The 17,471-nt window shown below is 37.3% G+C and overlaps 1 protein-coding gene and 1 long non-coding RNA gene across 8 annotated transcripts in view; one reads left to right on the top strand and one right to left on the bottom strand.

The window, feature by feature from the left end:
• SOX6 (SRY-box transcription factor 6) overlaps positions 1–17,471 on the bottom strand; it is a 389,110-nt gene that overhangs the window by 68,516 nt on the left and 303,123 nt on the right. For all 6 annotated transcript variants that reach the window (XM_063289410.1, XM_063289408.1, XM_063289412.1 and 3 more), the window contains exon 9: positions 417–566. In XM_063289410.1, the coding sequence (XP_063145480.1) occupies positions 417–566 (150 nt within the window). The remainder of the gene's footprint in view (positions 1–416; positions 567–17,471) is intronic.
• LOC134487553 (uncharacterized) lies at positions 536–10,143 on the top strand. 2 transcript variants are annotated; one of them, XR_010066867.1, is made up of 3 exons: positions 536–624; positions 7,138–7,223; positions 9,230–10,143. It is a non-coding gene; the product is annotated as an uncharacterized LOC134487553 (long non-coding RNA). The 2 variants fall into 2 exon arrangements; XR_010066868.1 differs by lacking the exon at positions 536–624 and having other exon boundaries at positions 6,921–7,223.

Here is a 17,471-nt window from a genome sequence, read left to right as displayed (position 1 = left end):
TGAAGATCAGATAGCTGGGCACTGTGCTACGAAGGTCTTAGCTTCCTGAGTGTATTATGGGCAAAAAGGCAGAACATAAACTTAAACAACAACAATAACAACAATGTGCAGTGACCAGTCAATGGTTTAGTGGAATTAAAGTATAAACGAATATTCTTGTTGATAAAAATATTTTTACTTTAAACTCTGTCAGGATAAATGCATCTTTCAGTAATATCAACAGTAGCAGTTCCCTTAAAAAATGAAGAGCAGTTCCCTTAAAACCTGTCCTTGCTTCATCCCAGATGGCCTCCTTCTGTATCATAATACAGATTCATCCTTATATATCCTTATGTCAAATGAACCAGAGTTAGAGGACAGTGAATCAAGACGCTGTGTATAGCTGGAGCATGCAGGAGAACAAACTAAATAAATACCTTAACTTGAGTTATAGGGCTGGTCCCTCTCTTTTCATTTTTCAACCCGGTTGGTGAGAGCGTCCCCGTCGTATTTGGTGGCTGAGGCGTGGAAGGCATCTTGGCACCAGGCGATACCTGCATGCTGGCCAACTGAGCGGCATAGAGTTGCTGCAAAACAAGAACAGCTTTTCCCTTTTAGAAGCCCTGAAGCAGAGATTCCTACATGGTAGGTGTTGTGTTTTGGGTTACTGGAGATGGGGCATCATATCTAGCTAGCACAATTAAAGGTAGGGAAGGGAAGAGTTGTAGATCAAGGTCCAAATGGAAAAAACTGGAGAGTTGTCGGGGTATCATACTGGCAGTGGTTTGTTTTGCTTTTAAGGCCTTGCAGTTTTTCACTGACATGAAGCAATCAATCATTGCTGTTTCTGTCAGTAACTATAAGAAGTTGCATATACCATCTTTTAGTTGTTAATACAGAAGAAAGTGTAAGTTCCTGCTCATAAAGTTAGTAAAAATATTACTACAGAGTTTATATTTAACTTCTTAAACTTTTTAGAGAACAGAACCCTATCAAAAGAAGCACAATTAAGTCATATATTCTTAAAACATTATGCGCCGTTTCTTGAACAAACCAAATAGGTTTAATTTTCCCTTAACAACCAGCCTTAAAAACCTCACCTTAAAGTAGCAATAGCAATAATTCTACCATTATAAACAGAGAAGGGCCTATTCCTCTCTCACAAATAAATCTATATAAAATTTTCTTTATTAGCAAAACAAATGAAAAAACAGGTGGGTTTGTACGTAATTTCCAACTTTACTATCATTTAAATGGACAAATAAAAAAAAAATTATAGTAATCCAAGCAGACCTTTCAGCACATATAATTAAACAAAAGCTTAATAAAGAATAATTTGCAAAAGCCAGATGTGCTTATGACATAATGGTTGGGGTTTTTTGGAACAATTTTATTTAAATATAACAAATCACCACAGAAATGAAAGTTACAGAACAGTATATCTACTCAGTGACTCACTGGCTAGACAAATGCATGTATGGGGTCAATGTAAGTACTCTGGGTCTTTACAGAGGAAATATTGACACTCTATTGGTTTCATCATAGTGCTCTAACCACTAGACCATGGAAAGGCCAGTTCACTTCAGACTGCAAGGATTCCACCGAGCACTGGCAGCACTGGGCTGACTAGTCTATTTATTCTAAATTCCACTGCTGTGTCATGTAGACCCTACTCAGAGAGAATACAAGCTTTAAGAATTTGCTATAATTAAAGATTTAGATGAATACTGTGATGGTTGCTCCTCTGATCCCACTCCATTTTACAGACAGAAATTGCATGCTCTGCCATGAAATCTGGAATCTTTTTGCAGCACATGAACTAGTATGATATTCTTAGGATCATTCTTTATTAGTTTCATAGATTGTAACATTGTTCAAGAGCAATTGCAAAGTTCTTGGGTACATTATTTCCTAGACAGGCTAAATTGGATTACCATAATAGAAGAAGACTACTGGGAAAAATGTGATGCTGTAAGAGGGCATATATTTATATAGCTGTGTCTCTATTTATTTGTTTACTTTAAAAAGCTATACTCTTTTCCTTATATAGTTTATATTGCTGTGACAAATGCCATGATCCATCTACAGACACTCGTTACTTGGGAACAGAAAGTTGAAGGGGCAGGCAATGTTTTCTTAGTTTGCAACTTTTATTAACAAACTGGTTTCCGTGCCATGATTTGGATGTCATGTCTTGTCCTAAGAACTGGCCAGAATGTACCTGAATTGAAAGTTCAGTTTTCTCACACTGTCTTCTTCAAGGCATATCTCAGATCTACTTGTGTCAGTTATATAATTTGAGAGTCCAGAGACATACTTAGATTAAGGAAAGAAAGTGCATGACCAAATGAACTTTTATACTTTGGGCTAATCTATTCAAGAATGTCAAGGCAAGGCATCTGAGTCATTCTTAGTCCAAGAGCAATATTTTTCAGAGACAATTTATTCTCAAAGCAAGGCAACATATCAATCATCTCTGAAGAGATACAAGGCTAAAATAGAACCACACAGAGTCTCCTGTATCATTAGAAGTTCATTCCATATGACCTGGTTTTCAGCATCAGGGAAACACCAAATTGGTAAAGCAGTCCATAATTTCTAAAGCATTTTGTAACCTGACTGTAAAGAAGTATTCTTCTGTTGACTAAAAATAACCCTCATATTAGCATTCTGTATAATGCATGGTATGCTGCTGTGGGGTTAAGAATTGTGATCATATTGGCCGCTGGCACTGAATCTATTTTCAGTGATTAAAATGTTGACCAATGTTATACACACATATTGACAACTGATGCTTCAAAAGAAATAATTTCCATTGGAATGTTAACTTCGTAGCTTTTTTAACTAACTACTACAAAGTCATTAATTTTAATATGGATTAGTCTTCTCTGAATGTCAGGAGTCATAGCTATCATTTTCAGAGTAATTATAAAATTTTAATAATTCTAAATGCTTCTATTTGTTTATTGGCTCATAAAATAATAGCATCATGGCTGGTGTAATAATATTTTCAGAAGAGTTCAAAGAAATAAAACCTGCTTTTGCTTTACATGTGAGGCAAAACCTAAAACAGTAAGCTGTGTAGACACTGAAGGATCTCTGCATACTAACCCAGAGGATTATCTATTACGCTGAATATACACTGTGTATGAACCTGTGTGTGTGTGTGTGTGCGTGTGCGTCAATGGTTTTAACTAAAGGAGTGTCACTTTGTAAGGAAGAAATAAACTTGTAGATGCAATTTAGCTGAATACTGAAATTGAGTGTGGGGATCTTATTTGTTGTTTGATTTGATGCTGGTCAACTCCAAGCAAATCTGGGCAGGTCCCTGTATACTAAACAAACTAAAAATAATATAATAAGAGCTAATCAACAACAACAACAAAACTAGCTAAAAAATGAGAAAAGGAACAAGAAGGCAAATGACAAACCTGGCAGACAACCCAAAACATCCCATGAAAGGGTCTCCAGGCAGGCCTTTAGGGCCCTCTGAAACACCAGCAGTGTATGAGCCATCCAGATCTTAGGGGAACCTTGTTCCAAAGGGCAGGCACTGCAACAGAGAAGATGCACTCCCTGGGTTCTGACAGATAACATTGTTTGATTGAAGGAACCCAGAGTGTGCCCAATCTGTCGGCTTGAATTGGCTGGGCAGACACCACAGGAGATAGGCAGTCCCTCAAATAATCAGGCCTTATACTGTAGGTCATAACCAGCACCTTGAATTGCACACAGAAACAAACTGTCAACAAATGCAAATTGTGGAGCAGAGGTGATGCATGAGCATACCAAAGGATGCCCATTACCACCCACACTGCTGCACTCTGGACCACTTGAAGCCTCTGGGTGGTCTTCAAGGAAGCCCATGCATAGCAATAGTCAAGCATCCAATGATGTCTAGTGCTCCATGTACGTGGCATTCCATCAGTCCCACCCCAGTTAAGCCCTTCAGCATTTGGGGCTCAACCATTCCACCACCCTGAAATTTGGCAGGTGTCACCCAGTCAAAAGGGAAAAATTTCATCCAATCCAGTCAAGATGCCATAAAGGGATAACAGATAATGTGAAGACACAGAAAGTTTCAAAAAGATCTAAGGAAAACTGGGTTGTGTCCAAAGTGGCTTGATATGGAGTCCGGCAGCATCTATATTGAATAAAATATAATAAAGTAATTTGAAGCAATCCATTAGTAATACTGTGATTTGTGTATGCACTCCTAATATACATCCTACTACTACTATGTTGAAAATACAGAATGGATTTAAGTTACAGGAAGTCAGATTCTTAGTGAAGGTTAGGAAAAAAACTTCCTACAGTAAGAGCCATGTCACAGTGAAATCAAACATGGATAGAGGTGGTGGATTCCCCTTCACTTGATGTGGTCAAACAGAAACTAGACAGCTATCTAATCAGGGATGCTTTAATTTGGATTACTGCACTGAGGAGGGCATTGGATTTGATGACCTCTTCTGACTCTATGAACACTTTATTTAAAGTCAGCCCCATTTCAAGTACACTGACGCAACAGAAATTAAGTAGAACCGAAGAAACTTGAATGATTGCCTAAAAGTATAGAAGACTGAGAATTTAGTTTTTCCTGATTTAGAAATTTAAGGTTTGCTATGGCAATGTCCTGATTTTTTAAAAAAACTGCTTTATTTACTTGACAAACAAAAATCTTTTCCTGCCCAAAGTACTAGACAACGGTGTTTCTCACTTGACTAATTATGGGTCCTAAATTGACCACGTTTTCTCCCTTACTTGAGGGAGAACAGCTTGTTGATCTGGCAGCAGACCAGTTGATAACTTCAACTTAATTTAGTCCAGACCCTAAAGAAAATTAAATTGAGCTCATCAACTGTTCAAAAACTCTCTTCCATAATATACAAACTTTTAAAATGATTGAATTTATGAACAACTACATTTGGTGGGACCCAGGAAGAGAGTCTTTTCTGCCGTGGCACCTGTCCTTTGAAACATCATTCCCCGCTGAAGTGTGATTGGCCCCAACCCTACCAGCCTTCCGGAAGTCCCTTAAAACCTGGGTGTGCCATCGGGCATGGGGATCCCATGGAAGTGTGGAGCCTGTTAAATAGCTGCACTGTGTATAAGTTTAGACTGCACTCTCCCCTGTCTTTCCATTATTGCAGTTTTTAACTGTTTTTAATTGGTTTTAATGTGACTTCTAGTTTGTGTTTTAATTGCATACACTGCCCAGAGTCACATGCAAGTGAGATGGGTGGCCATATAAATGCAATAAACAAATAAACAAACATAAAAACTTTATGTTTAAATCAGAGATTTGTTCCTTTATAACAAATAGTGGATCCCCAAAAATGGTGACTGAGTCATATGAAATAAGAACTGCTCAGCTAGAAATCATTGATAAACAACTTGTAACCGATGTCATGAAAGTTTTAAAAGTAAACAAGTATTTTGAGAATGAAATGGTCTAATTACACAGTCTTTACTGCAGAAATAATTTATATTTTCTAAATATTACCTACAATGCTGAGCAAGATCAGCCCAGGACAGATTTCATGGAAAAGCTCATATACACTATTTTATCAGTGCAACTAAAAATTGAAACTGCCTATTATATGGGTTTTCATTTCCTTTCACAGCAAAATTCTACTCATACTGTACTGTTGTGAGTTTCCTGGTATCTGCAATATAGGACTATATTCTGAATTTGTCATGGCAAGTAGAAAAAGAGCCAGTTTGGTCTAGTGGTTAAGGCACCAGGCTAGAAACCAGGAGACTGAGAGTTCTAGTCCCGCCTCAGGCATGAAAGCCAGCTGGGGACTTTGGGCCAGTCACTCTCTCTCAGCCCAACTCACCTCACAGAGCTGTTGTTGTGGGGAAAATAGGCGGAGGAAGGAGTATTTAGGTATGTTCCCCGCCTTGAGTTATTTATAAAAATAATAAAAGCAGGATAGAAAAAATCTTTAAAAATCTTAAAACTTAAAAATATACAAATGGAAAGCAGAGAAGCTAATGATTTCTTCATACATTTCTTTGCACAAAGCAGTTCAAAAATGGAACCAATGACCCAGTTAGTGATGAGTAGTTTATTGTTGGGGGATCATCCACCCTTAAAGAAATACCTATTTTAAATACCTTTTTAATTTTTCTAATTTTAGAGAAGATAAGCCAAACTGGCTGGGGGGATGTGGAGTTCATGAACGTTGACTTAAGTATGCCCCATCCAGAAATTATATTAAATACTGGGGCTTTTTAGTTTAGTTTTTGTTTTGTTATATTAATTATCAGTATCCCAGGCTGAACTAAACTTCAAAAACACTTTGTGAAATATGGTGGATATTTCAAACAAAAAAACACTTGAGGTTCCAGAGGGCTGGACTAAGTTTTCCTAGTGACCCTGAGCAGCTCTTTCAATCCTAGCCTAAGACATTTAGCCTGGCATGAGTTTAAAAAAAAAATTACTTCTCCAGATCCTGAATTATACACATCCCCAAGATTTTCAATTCCATAAAATTTAAGGTGGTGACATGAGGGATAAACAGAGTCCCCACCAATGGAGGCAATTTAAAAAAGAACTAAAAAATTCATCAGCGACTTAACAATGTGACAAATTCAGAGGCAATTCCAAAGCTGCTCTGTTGCTGCCGCAAGAGTCTGCCAAGGGAGCCAGATGCTCTTGTTAGAAAAATAACTTTCGCTGCTCAGCATCTGGGTTCTTTGAAAAAGAAAACTATAAATCCCACTCACAATTGGGTGTATCTTTGAAGACAGCAGAACATTAAAAGTTAGTAACTGAGGTAAGTAAGTAAGTTACATATTTACTATAAATTGTTCTGATATGAGGGAAAACCTGAAATAACAGGTCTTTTTCATGCACATTTTATTCATTTAACATCTCATTTGAACATATGTTACCTGTTACAAATGTAACAGAAATCCAATCTGCAGGTCATTTACAGGTACTCTGTTTAATTTAGGCTAAATATTAATTGTGCAATGTAAAAAGTGGAATCTGAATAACGTAACCCTATGAACAGGAATTAATAGGAAGCAAGTAGTCCTAATATTTTAAAACTGTAGTAATTAGTGCCTGCTAAACATGCTAACAATTTCATAGGCTGGTTTATATCAGTTTTCTCTTGTGCAATGCTATCCAGGAATGTGTTTTCACAGGGAATGTCTTCTATGAACCAGGCTCTCGATAAATACAGCTGTTGTTCCTCATTAGAAGCCATATCAAGGGCTGCCACAACTGAGAAGTAAGTAACTGTGTTGACAAAAACAACTAGTAAAATGCCGGGGTTGCATCCCTGTTGCTCCCAGTTCATAAGAGATATTTGATGTACAAAAATTTTCTAAGGCCGCTTGGGAATAATTATATGGAAACAAATGGCCAAATAGACAAAAGAATCATGCATTTCGTACTGAACTGAATCATGAGGGTGGGGTGGGGGAGATATTGCATTCCTTGCCTACATGATAGTCATCTGAATCTTCTCCCTTCTCCTGTTTCAGATACCTCTGCAATGGTAAGAAAATCCTGCTGACATTGATAGGAATTTCCTTCACAATGCTAATAGCACAACCCAAACAATACTGAGAGAACAGAAGGAGAAATGAGTTAAATCTTTTCTGTTCTCCTGCAGTATAGATCCTTTCAAGGTCAAAGTTGCTTCAGTTACAAAGACAACACACACACACACACACACACACACACCACTTGGTTGTATTGGGCTTTGATGCAAAGTTTGTTCCTCTGTAAATTTCACTCTCTCTCTCTCTCTCTCTCTCTCAGCTGTTCAGGCTCTATAACATGTCAGAAATTATAACACTGAAAATGCCTTGAATTCCTTATCTGATCATCCTTTTACTCAAAGCCCAGTCAGGTCAACATCCAGCCTTAGCTTCTAGAACAGAAGCAGGCCATAAGGGCAACATGCAGTTCCAATATAGATCGGAGACCCCACATGTACACACACATAAACAGCACGTGTACACGCAGACTGCTAGGGAGTGGAGCACACAGGGAATGCTAAGCCTCTCTTGCCACAGTACGCTAAAGGATTTCTGGGAGTAGAAATATGGCAGCTGCAAGTTGGAAAGCACTTGTTGAAGAAGCTGCCAAGGTCTATGGAGAAAAAAAACTTTTTAAAAATATTATATCTATGGTATTGTTTAACTGGAAGGTCAAGGTTTACAAAGACATGGGGGATCTTGTCAATCATTTTTCTTAGCCTATTTACTTGGAAGTGGATCTTAACTATGCACAGAATGGAAGTCATCTCTCTCATTAATCTAGAGAGAAAAACAGATCATCCTGAAAATTACAGGGTGGAAACTATTATAAGCATACATACATACATACATACCCATAACTACCCTCCCTTTCAGGGCAAGCAGTGTTATGCAAAGCACCAAAAAGTGTAAGTAACAGTAAGTAGAAGAAATTAAAGTGAGGGATTAGGAAAAAAGGCAACTTATCCAGATCTAGTTTGTACCTCCACCCCATTCTCTGTACCATTTTCTGTACCTCTACATTTATCTATTTATTTATTTCTCAAATTTCTATCACCGCCCATCTCTCCCGAAAAGGGGACTTTGGGCGGTTCACAATAAAATCACAATTAAAACATATAAGTTACAATATAAATAGATCAGTAAAAAATAAATAGATATAAAATATAAAATCCAAACATACATACCTTTGTATCCTTGCAAACTATCCTTGCTTCTACTACAGTCATACCCCAGTTCATATATACATACAGTCATACTCCAATTCATAAACTACACGTGTGCACACACACACACACACACACTTCATTCTGGCTTGACAGAACATAGCATTTTCAACAGGTACAGCTGTTTTCATTATTTAAATATTGCACTAGTATCCTGATGTAAAATAAGAATTTGGTGTGTTTGTTTGTGTGTGTGTGTGTGTGTGTACTAGATCACAAAATACTTACACTTCTCTGTATTCTTTTGAAATGGTTACTTTTCCTTGTAGTTTTATGCCTATCATTGGCCAGAGATTCAAATCAGCACTTCTTTCTGTCACTCCTCATACATTTGACTATAATTTACAGCTCAGCAAGAGGACTCATGAAACAAGTATCTATTTTTCTTTGGCAAACTAATTCTAGCTAATCAAAGCTTTCCAGAAAAACAACTCAGCATGAAACTCTGCAAGGGAAATATGCAGAGAACAAAGCTTTTTGTCAAACAACACATCTTGAGATGTAAACACGTATGTCTCTTATAGGAAATTTTATCGCTTCCACATTAATCGGCATATAAAAGGAGTATTCTTGTCGCAGACCTGGTTCGACTAGGGAGCTATCGTCACTGGAAACAAGAGCCTGATTAGGTTCCCACACAGATATGAATAGACTTTCCTTTTTTGAGCAAAAATGCCATTTCTCCTTGTTTCTTAAGAACAGACTGGCAATTGTAATTGTTAAAGAAAAAAGAAGCCCCAAGCAACTCCCCTGAATTATCTTGGAACTCAAGACATTTGTTTCTTCACTTGTGGCTCCCCTTCTTGTTGTTATCCAGTCATTTCTATTATCCATCTGGTTGTCCTCTATTGGAAAGCCTGAATTGATTCACAGCTGTGAAGATGAACAAGGGCTTGGATGGCTCTAAGCACACTGAGATCTCTGAACTGCTAATGAGGTCAGCAGACCATGGGACAGATGTTCAAAGGATTCATAAAATAACTCAGTGCAAAGATCCTGACCTCTGCTGGGGATGATGATGATGGTTCCAGAAAAGAGCATAATTGCATGCAAGAGCATTCAAAATTAGAGAAACTTTACAGTTAATGTTCATTTGTTGCATCATCTTTCACAAGAAATAGACTTTCCAGTATTACTACAGGGGAGAGTGATGCTGGTCTTTAGTGTAAATATTAGTTAGACCCAGATAATATGCCATGAACTTAAAAGAGATATACAACGGTCTCCTTCATTTTCATTCTGAATGCTATAGTATCTCATCTGACACTGTGTGGTTTCTGTATTTAAAAAAGAAGTAATGATTCATAATGTTAACTACAACAAATCAGTTGTAAAAATGCTAGCACAATAGGAAATGCAAAGATCACACTTGCACCTACATTTTCTTTAAATGGTGCAAACACAGTTTTTTCTGGAATTAAAGTTAATTACAGCACCATTTCTGGAATGACTTTGAAGTCCTGACATATATACATTTCTGTGATGATATATATGTACATAAATGTCAAAGAATTTCAGCCTTTTCTAGGAATCAAATGTGGGCTAGCTATTCATGTGAAAATCCTAAAAACAGGAAATAAAATCACCCCTTTTAATATCCTTATTCATTTATAAAAATGGATTCATTGGTGAATTTGAAGGGGACAGATCAGATCTTCCATTTTGTTAGGGCCTTTTTAATGACCTCTTATTTGGTGGAAACTTTTTAAATCACAACACCCTGCTGGGTTTTGAAAGTATCATATCTATTCCAGTACCACAGATATCAGCAAAAATATGTAAGTTATTTCACCTTTGGAACTGAGTTCTACAGTTAACATGTCCTGCCCTTTTTGTAAACCTACAAAAATATATAAGTGCACAGCTTACTCAAAGTACTACTAAGAAATGTAATTATTGCATGGTGTCCTTCCATTCAGAATGACGGGAAGAAAGTACAATCACCTCCTTTCCATCACATAGGTAATAACAGAAATGAGGCAGAGATTCAGTCATGCGTGAATTTCTCTTCCTCATTCTCTCTCTTTTGATACAGGAAGGATCACATGTATTAACAGTCCAGCTAGACTTTTAACTACAAATTGCAGCAGGATATTAAATGTACAAATTCTGGTGGTGGCTATGTTCTGATCTGCATGTCAGTCTGAGAAGCCTGGATCAGGTCAGTCTGAATCAGACTTGGAGAGTTGAAATATGATTCACTAGCCCAGAAGTTTCAGGCCAGAACAGCATGTATCAGAATTAGCCAGGAACAAATTCCTTAAGCAACTCTAGGACATTGTCACTCTTTTCCCAGATAATATGCAGTGCAGTACTTCTTGCAGATATATTGGCATTGGGTAACAAATACTTCTCCTTCATACAGCTTTTTGTACTTTTGCAATGGAACAGTAAGAGACAAGAACTATTTCAGGATATTGCTATCTTCCAGCTTTCTTTTGAAATATCATAAAAAGAGGGTAATAAACATGCGACTCTCTACCTTTACAGTTATTATTAATTTGGGCTAATAAATCTGTAATTATTTCTTTACATGAAAGATCACAGAATATACTGCCTTGATCCATAGTTGTACAGATGCAAAGATACTAACTATACAACATCATCATTTTACATGGCAACTGACATATATAAGTGGTTTTCCCAGAGCTAGTTCCGCCTGCACAATGGGATGTGCATCCCTAGAAATGAATGTGGAAGGATTGTGGGTAAAATAGTATCAGAACCACTTCATCCATAGCCACTGAATAAATGACAGCAGCACTTTTTTATGGCTTATGTACACAGGATGATCTTCAACAGAGGGCTTTGACACTTATTTTTCTGAACTGCAACTTTGACGGAGTAAATTGAAGGGTATTGTGCTCCCTGAGAACAGCCAAATTACATAGGACAGATTCAATTATAATGTTTAAATATAACTTCCTTGAATTACCTGTTCACAACCAGTTTACTATAAAATCAAAAGCACACCCACAAAAGTACACTTATCCACTTGGATAAACCATAAATAGCTTCCAGACACTGCAGCTATCACAAGAATTTGGCACATAGCAGCTGCCTTTACATGAAGAGAATTCACTTTGCATCTGAAATAAAACAATTGTTTTATTACAATTGTTAAATTCTAGAAAGTTGCACCCTCGATGGCATTTATTTATTTTAACATATTAAAATTGACAAAAATGTACTGTATACTCTACAAAATGGAAATCTATTTGTTTGAAATGACTATGTTTAGTTTTAAAAAAATCTAAGGTTTAGTCACATTATAGTTGATACTCTAAGTAGAGCTGTGCAATCTGTAGCCTCCTCTGATGCATGTCATGGGTGTTTGCAACTACTTTGGCCCCAATCCCAATTTACTAACTCAGCCCCCAGCAAGATGCCTTGCTGAGAAAATCTACTCAGGAGGCTGGAAGAGAGAATGATGAGGAAAGGACAGAAATAAGGGAAAAGGGAAGCAAAAAATTAAAGCAATGAAGGACAGAAAGAAGATCAGAAGGAAGGGAAAATAAAACTGCACAAATTCATTTGACCGAGACAGAGGACAAAAGGGGTGGAGGAGCAAGAAACACCAGAAAGGAATCAGAGAAGCCAAAGAAACAGCATTTTTGTTTGTGTGCAATAGGTGTACATGCATTTGTGGTCCCATCTGTGCTACTTGGGACTCTTATGGCCAAAATATTGTCCACTTACTCTAAAATGAACAAAGGACTATTTCCATAACAGAATTATGGAAATTATGGAAACAGAATTATGGAAATAACAGCAAGTTGATCTGTGAAAATTGGATCCAGATTCCCTCAGAGTGACTGTGTATTTTTATAGAACTTGGGGATGGAAATTAATTCAGTTCTGCAAGCCTCAGTTTGTGAAGGTGACCCTGATGCCTACCGAACTTTCTGAGACACTACATGTACCTAAATACCCTTCAATATACTATCTATACTATCTATAATAACTATAAGTTATTTGCTAGAAAGTGCTATTTAACCTTTGAATATCAGTTGTAGACACTGCACAAACAATTGGAACATTCAAATGCAGAGGACACTTTACCTTCCTGTAAATGAGCTGAATGTAAAGGACTGTCAAAAAAGTACAGTTATCCTTCATTGACCAGGAACAAATAAGCTGTTTTGGGTACAATTTCAGCAATATGCAGAGGAAACGAAGAGAGAAGAGCAAAGAAATCCTGAGTTTATGAAAAGGAAGGGTATGTTGGAATATCCTGAAAATCTTGAAGTTTGCATATACTTATCTATTTATTTGTTGTTCAGAACCTTGTGCTTTTTCAAAAGAAAGCGTGGTGTGAAAATGCAAAATAATAAATAAGAACATAGTCACAAAGGGTATATCTACACATCCTGCCTAGCCATCACAAGTACAGGTCACCCACCATTTCAGGAATGGACGTCATTCTCTTCCCACTCCTAACCCATTGGAAAAGCAGTCCCTGACCCTGTTTTCCAGCTATAATTCAAAAGTAGTGTTTTTCTGCCCAGGCTGCCTTAAGCCCTTCAGCGAAGATTGTTTCAAGAGTTCCATCCCAATTTAGATAAGAGCTCCTCTGTGATTGGCTGCCTGTCTTGCCATCCCTCTCCACTCGGCTGGTCACTGAGTTTATCCTATATATGTATGTTTGTATGTATGTATGTATGTATGTATGTATGTATGTACAATTTCAAACATTTAAAATAAGGACTTACTTAAATCTTGTAGTTGACCTAAGGATGGCTAAATGGTGATTTCCCTGTGTCTGTAAAAGCTCCTCCAACATTCAGTGCTCATGATTCCTAGCAATTCCTTTCCATCTCTCTCTAGACTACATGAAGCTTGCTGCCCTTCTTCTCCTACCCACCCTCCCACGGTGTGCAATATTTCCCCTTGGTTCCACAAGTTATAAAGAAAAGCCTCTAGTTAAGAACATTGCATCAAGCTCCTAAAAACAGCTGCTACTTGCAAGGGTTCCAAGGTGGTTGAAAAGAGGGGACACTCCAGCAAGTATATTAATTACTCCTTTGAAGACATGATGATGATGCCTCAGCTCAGTGTGGCAGCATTAGTATGATGTTAAAAAAAAATGAAAAAATAAAAAGCCAAAACAAAAGGAGGAATAAGGAGATTGCATAAAGCAGCAGAATGCAAGATGGCATCCATGAGAGAAAGCAAACACGGGCTATTACTGAGGTGGGAGCAGTGCCTAAATGGAAAAGGTAGGTACAGGGAGAACCACCCACACCATGGCCATTCAGTAACACTTAATTTCCCTGCACAGATGGGAAGGGCAGAAGCAGGGAATGACCAATCAGGTCCTGCACTGGTTCTAGTCTGGACTGAGCCCCAGTCCAATCCATTGCCAACCCACAGCAAACTGAACTGGAATTTCTGAAATCAGCTTAAAAAAACCAGAAGCAGCAAGGATGACGAGTAGCTTAGGCTACCATGAGCAAATGTCCAAATATTCTGTTTCAAGTTAAGCTGAAGCCTTTGTGGACCAGGCAAATGGGAAAAAAAGGTCAAAGAAAATATGTTGAAAGAGTTCTAACAATATAAAGTTCAGACAGGAACATTTTCAAATAAGCATTATATATCACACATATCAACAAAGAAAGATTCATTGTTCTCATCTACTGGAATTTATTTATTAAATATTTAGCCAGTTTTATTAATTAAATATTTATTTATTTATTAAATTTATTTAGCCAGTTTTATTAATTAAATATTTATGTATTTATTAAATTTATTTAGCCAGTTAATATATTTATTTATATATATAATATTTATAATATATTTATAAATATAATATTTATAATATATTTATATTATACATATAATATTTATTTATTAAATATTTAGCCAGTTTGGTTTAGTGGTTAAGGTACTGGGCTAGAAACCAGGAGTCAGTGAGTTCTAGTCCCGCCTTAGGCATGAAAGCCAGCTGGGTGACCTTGGGCCAGTCCCTCTCTCTCAGCCCAACTCACCTCACAGGGTTGCTGTTGTGGGGAAAATAGGAGGAGGAAGGAGTATTAGGAATGTTTGCCGCCTTGAGTTATTTATAAAAATAATAAAGGCAGGATAATAAATAGATAGATAGATAGATAGATAGATAGATAGATAGATAGATAGATAGATAAAATATTACTGTCTAAAATAAATTCCTATTTTTTCCATTCTGTTGCATTTGAAGAAAATGCAGGATAGAGACCTAGCTTCATACAGGGGCTATGGAAGTTGATGGGGGAATGGAAGTTGAGGCAACATTCTGTTGAATATGATGGTCCTAAAATCAGAACTGCAGATCTCTTATGAAACCCTCTTGAAGATGAAGCAAAAGTACACAGTTACTTAGTTGCTACGTCTCACCTCATTTCACTTTTTTTTCTTTTTTCCAACAGACTGAGTGTTGCTGTGCTGTGAATACTGCTTTTCCTGTAGAGTTTTTTAAACAGGGCCTCTGAGAAGGGGTTTGATACAACCCAATGACTGAAGTAATACCTTTGTCCATCTGAGCATTAAATGGCCCATTGAAATACAGCTTAGTTGGAAGGAATTTTTCAGTAAATGGTGGTTTCTAATTTTCCCCCAACTACGCTCCCAGCTGACTAGACTCTGGCTATGAAACTGCAGTTCAATCATTTTCAGTTGCCTCTTAGATCAGGCCTTTAGTCAGTGTTAATTAAATATAACCCCCTTAGAATAGTAGAGGTTAACTGAGAGCCACAAATTGGTCTTCAATACAGAATCACAATTATTCAAACTGGGGGGAAAAAATCTGTCAGAGAGACCATTTTTAATTACATATGGTTCTTAATGCTTTATATATAGAAGAATGTGGCAGGGTGGAAAATACAATTTTCCCCATTTCATTTTTAAATGATATTTTATTTTGCAAATGATTTGTTTTTACATAATACTCATCAAAAAGAAAAGTGTTGCTGCAGATAGTTTTTCTTCAACTGCAGCCCTGTTTCCATTTGATAAAGTGAACCTGTAAAACAAATCAGTGCCCAATGTTCTTGCATACCTTTCTGCTGCTGTTAAAACATTTACATTTTTAGTTCCTCTCTTGTTGGTGCAAATACCAATATGCCTTAATTTTCCTGTTGTCATATTTTTCTGTCTGTCAGTCATTTGGTCTAGACTACAATATTGAGGACTGAAATTTCTTCACCCTAAAGCTTTCTAATGACAATAGCCAGCTTTTCTCTATCAACATTTTGTTTAGCACTTTGTTAGGAATAAGAAATAAAAAAGGGATCTGGGTCTGTCTCCCCCCCACACACCCTCCCCGATGTCCAAGACTATCTGAGGATTCAGACAAGTTGAAAGGTTTTATTTTAAACACACAGCAATTAGCCTTGTCTTTGTGAACATGACTTTCCTGTAAATACTCCACCTTGACTATCTCTTTGTCCCAAGATCCCTTGGAAGAAAGCAATCAAGCGATAATTCAGCATTATTGCTGCTTCAGTGCCCTAATCACTTAAAGAGCAGCAAAGACCCTATACTCACAGCCGCAAGGCTCCTGCAGCCTCTTGGCCTAAGGCAGCCTTCACAATCCAGTAGCATCCAGATGTCAAGAGGAAGAGCCAGGTCCTGATGCATCATGCTGCTTCCTTCCAGTATGGCCTAACAGCTGTTTCAGCTCCTGGCATTCAACATGCTGAATACACCGAGACCAAGGTGCAAGCTAGGGAATAGAAATAGGGTGGAACTGAAGTATGGAAATTGCCCCCATTTCACATGGGTTTTATGAAGTGATATGCAGAATGCTTTCTAATCTCCTCCTGTCCTCCCATTGTTTTCCTAAAAGCAAAACAACCTTTCAGCTGATCGCATGTGCTGCCTATTTTTTTTTTAAAAAGAGATCCTCTTGCAAAGGAAGAACTATGCAGAAATGTCACCTTCCCACCATTGTTCTAATAAAAAAAAACCCACACACACACATAATGTTTACTGTATCTCAGCATGCCAATCAACTTGCTTTATTAGTTAGTGTTGGTTAACATTCCTTGTCACCCCAGATGAGGGATTTGGAATGGTAAGATTAAAAGACTCCGCATATAGCATAAATGGTTTGAAAGGCTCACTTTCTGTACACAACACACATTAAACTGAGTGACCATATGCTTCTTTTATGTGTTTATGGTGCCTTTCAGTTAAGTTGCTTAAGAGCTCTAAAATTACTAGGAACCATCCCCTCCCCTTTCATCTGCAAGAAAAGAAAAAAAGCTGTTAAGGGGCATGAGAAAAGGCAGAATCTAAAATATATCTGAATAGGAAGTCAACAATTCTTCAGACAGGCTCAATCAGTGACCTTAGACAAGCCGCCAATTTCCACAAATCATTTATAAAATGGGCATAGTAATGACAATACTTACATGTCTTGCAGAAGGGATAAGCTAAAGCCTAATATAGTGCTTTAGAAGTGATTGATCAGAGCTGCTATCCTAAATGAGTCTAAAGTATTATTATTTGTATTGCTCACATCTAGTTAAAAGTTTATAATCTTAGTGCTTGCTTGTTCACATTTTAACAAAATCTTTCTAAAGGTTAAAATAAGTGCAGGTTCATAGCCTGCATTTCCTTACCTGTATCCTCCTCATCTGCACCCTCCCTGGCCTGCCTCTCCACTCCCCCGTGATTATCCCCACTGTCAGTTCCTTATGGCATATTCTGTCTTATATGGTGATAGAGATATTTTAGTTACTCAATCTGGTTAAGCCCAATTTTAATATCCCCCTTTTTATTATTAAAGAA

The sequence above is a fragment of the Candoia aspera genome, chromosome 1 (genome assembly GCF_035149785.1).
Source record: "Candoia aspera isolate rCanAsp1 chromosome 1, rCanAsp1.hap2, whole genome shotgun sequence".
In the NCBI taxonomy this organism is placed as follows: Eukaryota; Metazoa; Chordata; class Lepidosauria; order Squamata; family Boidae; genus Candoia; species Candoia aspera.
This window is presented reverse-complemented; position numbering and strand designations above follow the sequence as displayed.